Source organism: Macrobrachium nipponense, chromosome 13 (assembly GCF_015104395.2).
Source record: "Macrobrachium nipponense isolate FS-2020 chromosome 13, ASM1510439v2, whole genome shotgun sequence".
Lineage (NCBI taxonomy): Eukaryota > Metazoa > Arthropoda > Malacostraca > Decapoda > Palaemonidae > Macrobrachium > Macrobrachium nipponense.
In genome coordinates, this window is record NC_087206.1 from 102,084,166 (window position 1) to 102,099,797 (window position 15,632).

Consider the following 15,632-nt stretch of genomic DNA (forward strand, 5'->3'; position numbering starts at 1 on the left):
ACGACGCAGCAACAGCAGATTACACAGGGGAAGGAGACGAAACAGTAACACTCTCAGGAACACGGACGTGCTGCTCTTCACTCGTTGACAAAGAAATAACGAATTCCTTAACCCTCCACCGACGCGGTGGAGATGGAGGTGATCGATGGGAGGAAGACTGCACTCCTTCCTTACACACCCTCTTGGCAGGGGAGGGGGGAGGCGACACAACACGTTTGCTCACAGCCTTCTCAGCAGAGATGGCAGCAAACCTATCCTCAAAAATAGAGTCCAATCTCTTAAGAACCGCCAGACATAAAGCCTCGGATGGATCCGCAAGAGGATGCAGACGACATGGATAGAAGAGGATACATCCTGGATGGCAGTGATGTCACGGGAGCAAACAATGACGACACAGAGGAGCGAGGCAAGTGCAGCAGCCCCAACCGACGACGCCTACATAGCAGGGAGTGACGTTACTGAAGAAACTGGGAGTGACGTCACCGATGGAACTGGGAGTGACATCACCAATGGCACTGAGAGAGATGTCACGGCCTCCCCCTGACCTGAGCTAGCGGCATGCCTCACTGGCGGAGCGATAAGATGATACTCAGGCAGTGCACTACAAAATGGTTGACCGCGGGCACCACAGAGAGAAAGCCAGGGGGAGGAGGTAGAGCTGGGGAGGCCTAAGGGGGGAGGTGAGCATCCATGAAATGGGTCAGCAAACCCTCCAAGGAGGATGAACCCCGTGGACCAAGCAATGCCCAGAGCGCCGCCATTTTGGACGCCTCTGATCCTGAAAGAAGAAACTGATGAAATAGCCTCCTCCCTCCCGGGAGGCAAGTTAACCTCCAAGGGAGAGGGGGCGACATTACACATTATACCAGCATGAGGGCCTCCTGATACTTCCAATGATGAATTGATGGAAGAAAAGGAAGGAGAGACAGGTACACAAACTCTAGCATCATGGGGTGTGACTGAGGAAGAAGAAGAAGCATCTGGGTGAGGTGATGAAAACCCTTCCCATGAAGGATGAACTCTATGATGCTCCCTATTACTATAAAATAACTTCCACAGTGATTTAGGCCACGCACAAGATTCCAAGCAGGGATTCGTTATAGTACAAAAATTAGCATGACACCTACTTCTTGTGGAATGGGGGTCTGTAGCCGAAGAAGCCAGGAAATGAGAACACAGGAAACCTAAGTCTCCAGGCACATATGTTGGCGAGGCCGAGAAGATGCAGAGGAAGCCATAATAACACAAGCACACACACAAAGAGACAAGCAAAAGAGAGAAAACAGGCAAACAACCGGGATGACGAAGAGTAGGCAACCACGTCTCTCACCCCACCCAGGTGGTTAAGAAAAAGACTAAACTCTATAGCATGGGTGCACGGTCTTTGACCAGTTTTCACCCGATATATGCATGCGTTGCCAGATCTCACAGATTCCTTGCTTTTCAATTTCCAATTGTTTAACCGGCTCCAGCTAGGTGCTAGAAAATTATCCTATTGTTAAGACCGAAGGTTTGTTTGCTTATGAACAAAAGAGCCTTTTAAGTGATATTTCTAGGTAGTACTTATGTTCAAACATTAGTTTTTCAAGTTGGCAGCTGTGGCCATCTTGGATTTCTAGGCCAAAATGGGAGTAGTAATATAATTTTTGTCAGATTCAATCCTCATGCCTGACTTAGTTAAAAAAAAAAAAAAAGTACACTTTTTTTTTCAAGACAGAGCCAGCCAGCAACAGTCGTGGATTACTAGGTTAAAAGCATATTGTTAAATGTATAAAATCAACAAAAATTCAGATTTGGAATTCTTGAGTTGGTTTACCCAAAAAAGATTAACATTTTTCAAGGTGGTAGCAACAGCCATATTGAATCTTAGCTTCTAACAAATATTACCACTATGTTAGTTAAGGACATGGACGCCAAATTTGTTTAGAATGGTTCACAGAGGGAATGGTCATGAAAATGAAGTTTGTTGCCTAACCTGTAGTAAATATGTCAGCTCTAAATAATTTAATTTCTATCATTTACTGGGTAAAACGTAAAATACTAGATTTTGAATTCATAGAGATAGTACATAAAAACTCACAAATTTCACAATAATCTCATCCAATATTGTAGCTAATACCAATTTAACTAATTTTTAATAAAAAAAAACAGTATGTATAATTCAAGCCAACATCAAATTCCAATTACCAAATTTTCTGGCCAAAACATATAATCTAAAACAAAACTAACTGAATGACATTAATAGAGTTTAAGTCATCCAAAAACACACAAGTCATGAGTAACAATTACTCTTACTTTTGAGTTGGAGACCAGAAAATACATGCACAAAAAGTACAGACTTGCAACCATTCAATATATATTAATGCAGTTAACCGAGTACAATGCACTAACCTTATACACCTGTACACCTTGACTGATGGCATCAACGTTTAACAAGTAGAATCCGTAGTCAATGAGTGTGTCAGCATACTTAGGATGCTTGTCACCAAAGACTTCTGTTGCTATCATGACAGCCTGGAAGTGACACAGATTAATTGATCGTCATCCTCAGTGGTGCCTTCATTCTGTGTGAAGCAAAGGGCTTCACAGATTAATTCTCAGGCCTTCCACAAAGAATTTGTATGAGGTCAAAAGTGGACTGAAGCAAAGTAAATGTGGTGTACAGCCAAAAAAATTAGCTGATTCTAAAAGACAAAAATCAAGGAGGCTTTGGCCAAAGAGATACGGCAAAGAATATTTGTTAGCGGGTTGTTGTGTTATGTGCACTGACTGTCTCAATATACGCAGCAGTACTGTGAATTCAGCTGATTCAGTGCATTTATCTTAAAAATACTTTGTTTTAATGGATTCACTGATTGTAACATTCAACAAGCTTCTTTGTAGTTGACATACCAGAAAATTCAAAAACTTAAACAGATAACCAAGTAACATATATGGTATAAAGTGTACAACTGTATTTTGTCAATTTTTCTTGCCTACAGTGTCTTACTACAGTGTTTTACTTTGGGTTTCTGACAATACTGGATGGAGGCTTATGCAGCAATTTCATTTAATCTCAGGTAAAGGAAAAACTCAACACTACTTACGAAAGATAAAATATAGAATAACATTCTTAACAGTTATACTTTTTAAACATACCTCACCCACGACATCCCAAACAGAAAAAAATAGGATAAAGATTACAATCCCCACAAGATTTGCAAATAGTAAGGAAAAATATTTTTAACCTTCAAAATCTGATATTTTTCTGTGTTACTGTCTAATTTTGTAAAAGTAACACAAACAAGTTTGAGTACGGAAGTCATGTCATAGTAAGATGCACTGGTACAGTAAACCCTTTTGACATACACTACTGCAATTCCATTTGTCAGCTAATAATATTTTTTTAAAGAAAGTGTAGTCTGAGGAGAGTGAAAATAAAGGTAATATCCAAATATACAACATGCAAATCAATACTCTTCCACTGATTCATTTTAATATAGTCTGCCAATATAGGAAAGCATCTTGTAACAACATAGTTTTTTTATAATACTACTATTGTTTATTTACTACTATTTAAATAAGTATAATTTAAACAGATGTCATATAAAGTTTGATTACTGTCTAGTACATATAACCTTCCTGTCATGTGAGGATAAGCCAATGAAAAATGCAACCTTCGATCTCTAGGATGAATGGTAAATTTCTGACCTATAAAAAAAAATTACCATCTTTGAAGCTGGAAATTGCAATACCTATTCTATTCAATAACAGCCCTAAACAGAAAATCCTATGATTTTGAATTGACAGTTATTACTGTTAAAATATGCAGATATTTTTGCTTTTATAAAGTACATATTGAAAAGGCTGATGGATAAGAAACCTGGTGTTCTCTCTAGTCATGACTAAACGAAAATAGGAAAAAAGAAATACGAGGAACATTTTTGGTGCAGACATACATACTGTATCTACAATTTACTAACATACCTGTTTAATTAGCAACCCAGCTTTCTTGAATTCACGTTTTAATACACATGCTTTTGCAGACTGTCTTAGCACATCTATGAGAGCTGGTTTTGGGAAATTGGAAACAAGAGCATGTAAAGCCTTAACACTCCAACTATATGCCTGTGAAAAAAATATATAAATTAATAATTATTGTGAAGTTACACCCAAATGAATCAATCTCTTACAAAGATGAGAAATTGGTGAAAGTTATAAACTGCTTCTGCCAAATGTGGACTATTCCTGTAGGCAGAGGATGGCATATATGTACTGAAAAAAATTTGGATGCTTCAGTATAATCATTTTATTTTTACAGCACCCCTGATTAATTACAAACTTGTAAGTAATAAAGTACAAATATTAATTCAGGAGATAGTAAACTCCAATTAAGCTTTCCCAAACCTCAACCACATGACTAAGCCTCCCATCTTTAGATGATGTTGCAACCAGGCTTTTGCTAGGTTCCCATTATTCTATAAAATTTTCTTACCTATTGTACAATACATTTTTCTGGGCTCAGCTCGTGTCGGCCTATGAAAGTAATCCTTAACATCATTCTTTCTAGGTAAAATTAGCCTAAAATTACCAGAGAAAAACAAAATTAAGAAAATGTCAGTAAACTGACTCGCTCACTCTTAAAAAGAAGTGTCGGTATGAGATAGGGCGAGTGTGGAACACTACCACGAGACAAACACCAATTAGAACTTCCCTATCAGAATCCCCCCAAGAGAGAGCCGATACCACGGGCGATGTAGCCTCTACTACTACTACTAGAGGACGCCACGGACAGCAGCGCCCCGTAGCGGTCATCCTTAATTTTTAGCACCAGCGACAAGTCGCCATTTTCTTGTGCTCGTGTTTTTTTCTTGGGATTATCCGCTTTGGAATCATGGAACGCTGCTATCGCCACGGCTAAGTTAAGTAACTCATAAGTAACATTTTACTGTAATTTTATCTTCCGGGTACCAGTATTTTCCTTTTTATAGGTCAAATACGGTTCCTCGGTTGTCTCGTGGCGGCCATGCCGCCTCGTAAGAATTCCCGGTCCTCCATACTGGGACTTCTTATGCTTATGGGCTTACTTTTTCACATTCATTGTTTACATCGAGTTTTAGCTAGTTCAGCCCTCCTACCATTCTCTTAGCTTGGTATTTAGGGCTATTATTATTATTTTCGGCCCAGCATCCCGGCTCTTGCTCTACATCGGCTATCGCTGGCTCCGAGTAGGCTTCTGTTTCTCGGAACAGTCTGCCTCCTCCTGGGCTTCTTTCTCTTTTACTAAAAGTGTCTCTTCCCCCTTTTCGATGTATGATTTTATTTAGGGTGTTAGGCTAGCCTAGGTGCTTGTTCCACATGTTGGTACAGCTTGGTTCACGTGGCCCTACCACGGTTGTGTTGCTCGCGGCCTAGGCCACTTGCGGTCACGTGTACTATAGCACCTTACCCTGCCCCTTCCCTCCCTCTCTGATGTAGGGAGGAGCTGGGGGACCCCTTGGTTGTCATAACAACCTCATCGCCTTCTCTCACACTCTCGGAGGTGACCGGGGGGGTTCCGCCAGCAGGGGGTATAGGGCGACCACTTTGAGGTACCGGGTCTCCATACGGGTAGTTGGTGAGGTGGGGAGGAGTAGGCCATCCCTCCCCCCTTTCCTCGCTCCCGCCGTGTTTCGCCGGGACCTCCATCCCCCCCCTCCCCATTACTCAGCCACCTCCCTTACGATACGAAAGGAGCCTTCCGTCGCAGCCGGGGCCCCTTTGGTTATAGGATATTGGCTCCGCTAGCGGGCAGGGTGGGTGCTATGGATGGTCGATTGCTTGCCTACTATATCCTTATATCTCTCCCCCGCTACCGGAAGGGAGCTTACCCTTACCTACGCACTCTTCTAGTAGACGGGTGGAGAGAAGTTGTTTTAATGTTGTTATTTTGCTACTTTAAGGATATATACCCTATTATAAGATATTTTACAATGAATTGTGTATTTTTATTATTCATTTTATCAACCATCCCCGCCATTATCCGTCGTGGTTTCCTTTACCACCACTCCTAGTTGGTTGATTCTTGTGCCTCCGCCACTGGCGGAGCCATAGCCTATCTTCCAACCTGGTTACCACACGTATTTTAGCGGGGCTCTGGTTTTATCTAACTTTATCGCTCCGGCACCAGCGGAGCATATGTTAGGCTGTAAGTGTTTACTCTGTACTCATGTACGTTTTCACTTACAGGCTACCAACTGCCAGGTCCTCGCCTGTAATGCGACGCTGTATGACCCCTGTGGACATGACGAGTGCAGGTCTCACGCCCCGTGTGCCACTTCGTACAACGAGTCGATCGTCTGGCACCCCGAGGCCTGCGCTATATGCTACGACCTGGTCGCTCAGCTGGGGGATGGGGTAAGTCCATTATGAGGTTACTTATGAATTTACTAACAACTTCTAGTTCGTAAGTTTGTTAACCCTGTCCGCAATTGGTAGCTAATCCAGCCTTTCTTTCAGGCTAGCGGTGTGAGGGAAGTCGCCCTCGAACATGAAAGCGTGGGTAGGCGGCTTTGGGAAAAACGCCGCCAAGGGCCAGCCCTACATATTGGATAGGAAGCTGGCCATCCAGATCTTCCCTGCGGGCAAGTCGACGGGCTACGTCGACCCCTTGTCCGCCGCCCCCGTGATAGCCACCATCCAACAAGAACTCCAGCATTCGTTTGGGGTCGTAGCCTCCCAGGAGTCAGTTCCGGACGTCGCCGCCCTGGACCTGAATCTCGAGCCGATGGCGGTAGTAAGTGAGGATTTGTTGGTTGAGGTAGGTTTGTCGGGCGCCCAAGGTCTTTCCTTGGGCGCTCCTGGATCTTCTCCTGTCCCTTCTTCTTCCGCCTCTTTCCAAGGCTTTCCGGGATCCGAGATCCCTAGCCGCACTCCCGCTCTCTCTGTACCTCCTAAGGAGAAGGGAAAGAGAGAACCGAAGACCTTGTCTAAGACGACTTCTAGGAAGTCGTCTTCGTCTTCTTCGGCCAGGAAGTCATCGACTTCATACGCCGACGCGGTGAAGGCTAAGCCGAGCTCTTCCCAGTCGAAGAGCTCCAGAAGCAAGGCTTCGAAGGAGAAGGCTCGCGCTACCTCCGAGTCGCTGCCTTCTCCCGCCTCCGCTGCCCCCTCTCCGGCTATGCCGGCAGGGGTGGCAAGCACCAGCTCCTGCGTTCCCTCTCCTGTCTCACCAGGAATGATGGAGCAGGTAGGAGTGATGGTAGGTTCCCAAATTTCAGCTTGGGGAACACGTTTTGAGCAGATGTTCGCGCAATTGTCGAGCAGTCTGTCTCAAACTGGACAGACGGTCCAGGAACTCTCTAATAGAATGAGAGAGAATGAGGATCGGGTAGCTGGGCTATCCCAGGCTCCTCCCCCAGTCTCCCCTGCTTCTAGCACGGGGATTCTCCAACTTCCGCCTTACGACTCCTTGCCAGCTTTCTCTATGGACAATCCATGGAGAGTAGCGGCCTACGCTCCTTTTAAGGACGGGATGATTTCGATCCCGGAGTTTGGCACTCGAAGGATTGAGGACTTCGAGTTCTATCCTCCGGGTCTGTCACAGCCTTTCATCGGGTATGCTAGGCTGACGCCAACGGCTCTTACGAGAGAGGACAAGATCTCGAAGGAGTCAGTCCTCTACAGTAGAGATCACGCCCAACGGGAATGGGTTCACTGCCTTGAGGACTGGGAGTGTACTAACACTAGACTCCAGGCCTATAAGAGCCCCTTCACTATTTTCGCGACGGAAGAGGAGGTCTCTCTTCCGTTCGCCACGAAATTGGTGGAGAAGGCTCTTCAGGCAGTCCTCAAGGATGAGCCCGTTCCACAGTTGAGAGAGTCGGAGTCTACTTCTCCACTCTTCCCCGCCTTCGGAGAGTTATGGGAAAACCTGCCAGCTACTTTCACGCTGGGTAAACTCAAGCCGGACTGCGCTATGGACCAGTTCGGTGAGAAGTTACCTAGGCTGCCGGATTCCCTAATCCAGGCAGAGTTCGATGCGCGAACTAGGTTTGGCAGGTCCCTTAACTCTCTTATCGTTACGGAAATGGCTGCTCTTTCATACGCTAACGAACCGCTGTTCAAGATCCTGGCGAAATCGCAGTTTCAGACGGTTCTGTTAGACGCCTTTGACTTCTTCCAAGCCAGGAGGAACTGTCGCAAGCATGTTCTTCAAGAGTGCACTATCAGGCACGAGCCTAATAGACTCTTGGCTGCGAGTATGTGGGGGAGCGGATCTCTTCCCAGAGTCCGCAGTGAACGAAGTCCACCACGAAGCTGCTAGACTCAACCAGAGCCTTAGAGCTAGGTGGGGTATTTCCTCTAAGAGGAAACAGGAATCCGTTCCCACTGCTGGCAAGAAACCAAAGAAGGCTGGTAAGAGGTTCAGCCATATAAAAACTCCAGCATCAGCAGCAGTTTGTGCAGGCAGTCCCAGTTACCCAACAGGGACAACCTGCTACATCTAAGCAAACCCAGCCTTTCCTCCTGGTGCCCCAGCAATCGCAACCTTCGACTTCCTACGCTATCTCGCCTGCCTTTAACCCTGCTTATGAGGCTCAAGGCTACTCTCAACCGAGGGGGTAGGGCGAGAGGTTACTTTCGTCACCGTGGCGCAGGAAGGGGCACAAGGAGTAAGCAGTTCAGAGGAGGGCGTGGTGGCCAACCGCCCATCAGCAATGAGGCTCCCCAGGTAGGAGGGAGGCTGTTCCTCTTCCGCCACAGGTGGGGGTTCAGCAGTTGGGCACAGAGCATAGTGTCCAAAGGATTAGGCTGGAGCTGGATCCAAGATCCTCCTCCAATCAAATCATTCCATCAGATACCGTCAAAGGAATTGATAGATTACGCGGAAGAACTCCTTCAGAAAGGAGCTATTGCGAGAGTCAAACATCTAAAATTTCAAGGTCGCTTATTCAGCGTGCCAAAGAAAGGCTCAACAAAAAGAAGGGTAATCTTAGACTTGTCAAAAGCTAAACTCTTTCATTCGCTGCGACAAGTTCAAGATGCTTACCCTCTCGCAAGTAAGGACCTTACTTCCCGTTGAGCCGTCACATGCTCATCGATCTTACAGACGCATACTATTCATATCCCTATAGCCAGGCACTTCCGCCCATTCCTAGGATTCAGGCTAGGAAATCAGACATTCTCATTCAAAGTGATGCCCTTCGGTCTGAATGTAGCCCCCAGGGTATTCACAAAGATAGCAGAAGTGGTTGTACAACAATTGAGAGCTCAGGGAATCATGGTAGCGGTCATACCTCGACGATTGGTTGATCTGGGCACCAACAGTCGAGGAATGTCTCAAAGCTACCAAAAAGGTAGTTCACTTTCTGGAACATCTGGGGTTCCAGATAAACAAAACGAAATCCAGACTTATTCCGGAATCTTCGTTTTCAGTGGCTAGGAATCCAATGGGATTTGTCCTCCCACAATCTATCAATTCCAGTGGTCAAACGGAAGGAAATAGCAAAATCTGTCAGGCAATTTCTCAAATGCAACAAACGTCAAGAAGAAACCAGGAGAGAATCCTAGGTCTCTTCAGTTTGCTTCGGTAACAGATATCCTTCTGAAAGCAAGGCTGAAAGATATAAATCGAATTTGGCGGTCAAAAGCAAACTCCAAATATCGAGACAAGTTGTCAGTAATTCCACAGATCCTCCGCAACCAACTACGGCCTTGGTCAAAAGTAAAGAACTTAGCCAAGAAAGTACCCCTTCAATATCCCCTCCCAGTGTTAACCATTCACACGATGCATCCCTGTCCGGGTGGGGGGGATACTCTCAGTTCAAACAGGTTCAGGGGACTTGGTCAGTTCAATTTCGCCAGCTCCACATAAACGTGTTGGAAGCAATGGCAGTATTTCTTACTCTGAAGAGACTGCTTCCCCCGAAGAAGTCTCATCTAAGGCTAGTTTTGGACAGTGCAGTGGTAGTTCATTGCATCAACAGAGGAGGGTCCAAATCCAAGCATGTGAACCATGTCATGATAGCCATCTTTGCATTAGCAAGCAAACACAAATGGCATCTGTCTGCCACTCACCTGGCAGGAGTAAGAAATGTGATAGCAGACGCCCTGTCCCGGTCAGTTCCTCTGGAATCAGAGTGGTCTCTGGACGTCGGGTCATTCAGTGGGTAAGCCGGAGAGTCCCAGGTCTCCAAGTGGATCTCTTCGCCTCACAAGCGAACCACAAGCTCCCTTGCTATGTGGCCCCCAACCTGGACCCTCTGGCTTATGCCACGGACGCCCTGTCGTTGGATTGGAATCAGTGGAGGAGAATTTATGTTTTTCCTCCAGTGAATCTTCTCTTGAAAGTCCTAGACAAACTAAGGTCTTTCAAGGGATAGTAGCTCTGATTGCACCGGACTGGCCCAAGAGCAACTGGTATCCTCTTCTTTTGGAATTGGGTCTCCGACCTCAACGGATCCCCAATCCCAAACTATCACAATCAGTACAAATGAGGACTGTGTTCGCTTCCTCAGGAACTCTCCAGACCCTAAACTTTATGGACTTCATGAAGTTTGCGGCTAATAAAGATGCTGACATTGATCCACAGAATATTCTCTTCCTAGAATCAGATAAGAGAGAGTCAACCATTAGACAATATGACTCAGCTGTTAAAAAATTAGCATCTTTCTTGAGAGAATCGAACACTACAACCATGACAGTTAATTTGGCTATATCCTTTTTCAGATCCTTATTTGAAAAAGGTTTAGCAGCTAGCACGATTACCACTCATAAGTCGGCTTTGAAGAAAATCTTTCAGGTAGGTTTTCAGATAGATTTGACTGATTCTTATTTCACATCTATCCCTAAAGCCTGTGCTAGACTTAGACCTTCTCAGAGGCCTACTACAGTTTCATGGTTCTTAAATGATGTCCTCAAACTAGCTTCAGATACTACAACTCATCTTGTACATTCATAATGCTCCTGAGGAAGACATTATTCTTATTAAGCCTAGCCTCAGGAGCTAGAATTTCAGAACTGTCGGCTCTATCCAGGGATGCGGGTCATGTGGAATCCTCCCATCAGGAGAAGTTCTACTTGCTCCGGATCGTAGCTTTTTGGCCAAAATGAAGATCCTCTTGCAAGGTGGGCTCCTTGGAAGGTTATCCCACTTCCACAGGATCCTTCTCTCTGCCCAGTATCAACTCTTAGAGCCTTTCTATCTCGTACTTCTTCTAGATCCTCGGGTGCTCTCTTCATGAGAGAAAAAGGTGGTACTTTATCAGTTAAAGGCATTAGACAGCAAATCCTTTACTTCATTAAACAAGCCAACCCTGAGTCATTCCCAAAAGCACATGATATCAGGGGAGTAGCCACCTCAATTAATTATTTCCAACATATGAACTTTGAGGATCTTAGAAAGTATACTGGATGGAAATCCCCGACAGTCTTTAAACGGCATTATTTAAAGTCCTTGGAATCTTTAAAGTTTTCAGCAGTAGCAGCGGGAAACATAGTTTCCCCTGATACTGCTTAGTAGTTGTAGTATTGATCCAGGTCTCCGTTTCTACCTACTTCAACCAACATGCCTCAACCTATCGTCAGGCTACTCAACATCATAGCCTTAGCCGTTGTGTCTTATAGTGGTTTGTCCCTTATTTTTTTGCTAGGGACAACCACCCTTGTACTAATATGTACTTCAGTGTTCCTACCCTTATTTTTATGCTAGGGTAGGCCACAATATGTTTGTATAAATTCTCCATTGGGTTTGTGATAAGTTTCAGTCACAATGTGTTTGTATATATTTGAATTAATTGTATTAATTGTATTAATGATGGACTTGAGTGTACCTACCCTTATTTTATGCATTAGGGTAGGTACACATGTATGTATATAATTGTAATTTTATATTCTAATTAAGTAAATCCAAAATTTCCTTATTTTACATGCATATTTATAATTTTATTATCTACCATTTAAGTACTTTAAGTTTACTAACATTCTGTTATTGATTATTGTAATAAGTTAGTTTAAGTGCTTAATTTGTATGCTGTATTTGATTTACTTATATTATATCCATCATTTTAATCTGTTTTATTTTTCATTATTTCCTTTTCCATCATTGTCTGTTTGGCTCAAAAATGGTACTCTTTCATAGGCCGACACGAGCTGAGCCCAGAAAAGGGATTTTGACGAAGGAAAAAATCTATTTCTGGGTGATTGGCTCGTGTCGCCCTATGAAACCCCATCCCTTTTTTTTATGGTTTGTTTTCCCCCCCCTTGCAGGACAAGATGTATTTATGTTTTAATTAAGGATGACCGCTAGGGGCGCTGCTGTCCGTGGCGTCCTCTAGTAGTAGTAGTAGAGGCTGCATCGCCCGTTGGTATCGGCTCTCTCTTGGGGGATTCTGATAGGGAAGTTCTAATTGGTGTTTTTGTCTCGTGGTAGTGTTCACACTCGCCCCTATCTCATACGACACTTCTTTTAAGAGTGAGCGAGTAGTTTTACTGACATTTTCTTAATTTTGTTTTTCTCTGGTAATTTTAGGCTAATTTTACCTAGAAAGAATGATGTTAAGGATTACTTTCATAGGGCGACACGAGCCAATCACCCAGAAATAGATTTTTCCTTCGTCAAAATCCCTTTATAAGTTATTGACCTTAACATTAATTCATGCCTGTTCTCAGATTCATCCAGATTTACGAGTCAAAATAACTTGATATGTACCGTATATACTCGTGTAACACACAATTTCGCATATCATGTGATCCCCAAATTTTCACCCAGAAAAATTGATTTCATCATGTATCTCATGTATCATGCGAGTTAAATTTACAAGACCAAATAACAACAGGCGAAACCTCTTTTCCTCTTCTTTATCTATTCCATTTTTTTAGTTAGGCTAACCACTTTTCCTCCATCTCTTTATCTGTCCCATCTTCTAGTTAAGTTTAAAAAAGTAAAAGAAATGCCAAAAGTATCGTTAGTAATATTATACTTGTTGTGTAAACGCATACAGCCAGGAACAGCTGATTCGCTACGAACAACCTAATCTGATAACAACAGCGTTTTGCTTGGATTTCAACCACCGTACGATAGTAAAAAATTACCATAGTTATATTATAAATGACGTTAAGGAGAATAGGACTGATATATTTGTACATTTCTATATCCTTACTCACTATAGAGAAAAGATCAGCAAGGGCATATACTGCTAAATTTAGCCTGTAAGTTTTAGCTAACGACTATTATCGTGCATCGGCAACACGGATAAACTAGCAAAAGTCGATTTGAGTTTAATACAGCAAAACAAACTTACCTCGCAATCGCCCTCTGCTGATTCCCAAACCAAAACATTGATTGCTATGTTTGTATTTTATAATACAAACAAATACTAATATGAAAATACATATAATATTCATTGGATGCAATTAAGTAAAGAACTTTTTAAAAGATCCATGGAAAAGATGCATATTCATTACATTTGTATTTTATCATAAGACTCTAATATGTATGTGATTATTACATACTCTAATTTTATGTCTTGTGTATGATGTAACCCTCCTTAAAATTAGCTCCAAAATTCAGTCTACAAAAGTCACATGATATGCGAGTATATACGGTATTTTAAATTTAGCAAATCATCAAAAATCATAAGTGTGTATGGACTACAGCAATGGTCTAAATACAGGCAGTCCCTGGTTATTGGCGGACTTGGTTAATGGCGATCTGGTTTTATCATGTTTGTCTAGCGCCATAAAATTGGTGATTTTCGCTGCCATGATGCACCAATTTCTAGTTATCGGCGCCGATAATAGAATTATGGCACCAATATACTTAACAGAGGCACCATTAACCGGTTATTGGCTCCAAAAGCCAGTTATTGGTACCATGAGCACCATAAATCTCTAAGTTTTGGTTAATGGCAATTTTTGCTTATCATTGTGCCCGTCAGAATGGAACCCCCGCCAATAACAGGGGACTGCCTGTACTGCTGTTTATGGTTGACCTGAATCTATGGATAAAATGATTAACAGATAGCCTGGTACAGTACATACCTTAATGCTTGGTCACATTAATAATAGGAAATCTTCATTTCTGCTTTTGATGCCTGTTCTATTTAATGCACAAAGCTGACCCCATTTGTTTTTAGTGAAAGATACCTCCTAATAACAATAATTGTAAATCAGATATCTTATCATAGTTTCAAGAAGTTGGAACTAATCTGGCATAAAAATATTATGGATGATATCCTGAAATAGAGATTTCAAAAATAAAGGTTCTGATGCATTGCCTATAAACAACTCTAATAATAAGAGAATGTAAAAATTTCTAACACCTCCATATCAAATGTTTTATCTTTAACTTATATAAAATATTATAAAATATACTTTTCATATAAACTCACCTATCATAAACAACCTTATTTCATTCTCAGTTTTTCATCCAGATAAACTTACTAAATCCTAATTCCAGAGACATTAGGAATAAGGATTAGGATGTTGATGAGAATGAATGGCTCACATTCCTCCCTACACTAATAAAATATGCCCCACAGTGACAACAGACCCAATGAGTGCATATTTAGACTTATAAGCCACATCATGCAGATAAAATCTTGGAAGAAAGACATTCTTTATATTCCTCAGATAGATGAAGATAATGCTGGGAATGGAAAAGAGGCTTTGAATGAAGAATACCTAGTTCAATATACAAAGCAATGAATCTCACTAATTTTCCCTAGCAAGGACAAGTGGCAAAAGGTCTGCTAAGGGTGGCAACATATGCTGCTACAAATTCTGAAAAGCCACCCTCTCGGAGATTACATTGGACGATCCTCACAAGTAAAGATGAAATGATTCTGGTGGTTGGGAAATCACAAAGAAAATGGTCAAATACTCCTCTACACAAGCAATGATCTCCACAGCCAGAACATAAAGTGAATCTAACACTATACTTCCTTGATTCCATTAAAAATTAATTATGGCAATGTTATCGGACATGACCTAGATGCAACGACCTGACAATGAGTTCACATAACACACACTCTCCTTTTGCCTGAAGATCCTAAAGATGGGGTCACAGACCCTCATCTGAAGTTTAACGGGTTGAGATTAGGAGGAAGCATAAGGGCTCTTTTGGTGGATTCCACTAATTTTTTCCAAAACACATTGCATGACAGTCTCTGTGACTGAAGTAACTACAATATATTGGCTATTTAATGAAAAAAGTAACTGAAGCTGAAATAAGCAGTTATACAACCATCTGTGGGCACCAAGTTTCTCCAGAATCAAGTGATGACCTCTACGCCAGGTCCAACTTATCCAGGCTTACCTGAAACCGTACGCTTAAGGATGAAACAATGCCATAATGATGTCAATATGCAATCAAACTCATTCCTACAAAATGCTAAGAATAACCAGTCCTCCAGACAGAGCTGGAGATGAAGACCTAAGACCTAAGAGATTGTGCAAAGACAAGTACGAAAGGCCAGGAACTAGGACACCCATTCAAGCCACACAAAATAAAGGAACTTCCTTAAAGATAGGTGAATGGGGACATAGGAGTATGTGTCTCTTACGTTGACAGAAAATGAAAATCTCTACATATTGATGGTCTAATGTATTCCATGGTCTCCATCAAACAAAGGCTGAGGTGACTGTAGAGCCTCAACCTCACTGTGGACCTT

At 42.6% G+C, this 15,632-nt stretch overlaps 1 protein-coding gene across 2 annotated transcripts in view; it reads right to left on the reverse strand.

The window, feature by feature from the left end:
* Window positions 1-15,632, reverse strand: part of LOC135225236 (amyloid protein-binding protein 2-like) — a 277,676-nt gene that overhangs the window by 127,301 nt on the left and 134,743 nt on the right. For both annotated transcript variants that reach the window (XM_064264566.1, XM_064264565.1), the window contains exons 6-7: window positions 3,967-4,107; window positions 2,392-2,514 (exon numbers count right to left, since the gene is read on the reverse strand). In XM_064264566.1, coding sequence (XP_064120636.1) covers window positions 2,392-2,514; window positions 3,967-4,107 — 264 coding nt within the window. The remainder of the gene's footprint in view (window positions 1-2,391; window positions 2,515-3,966; window positions 4,108-15,632) is intronic.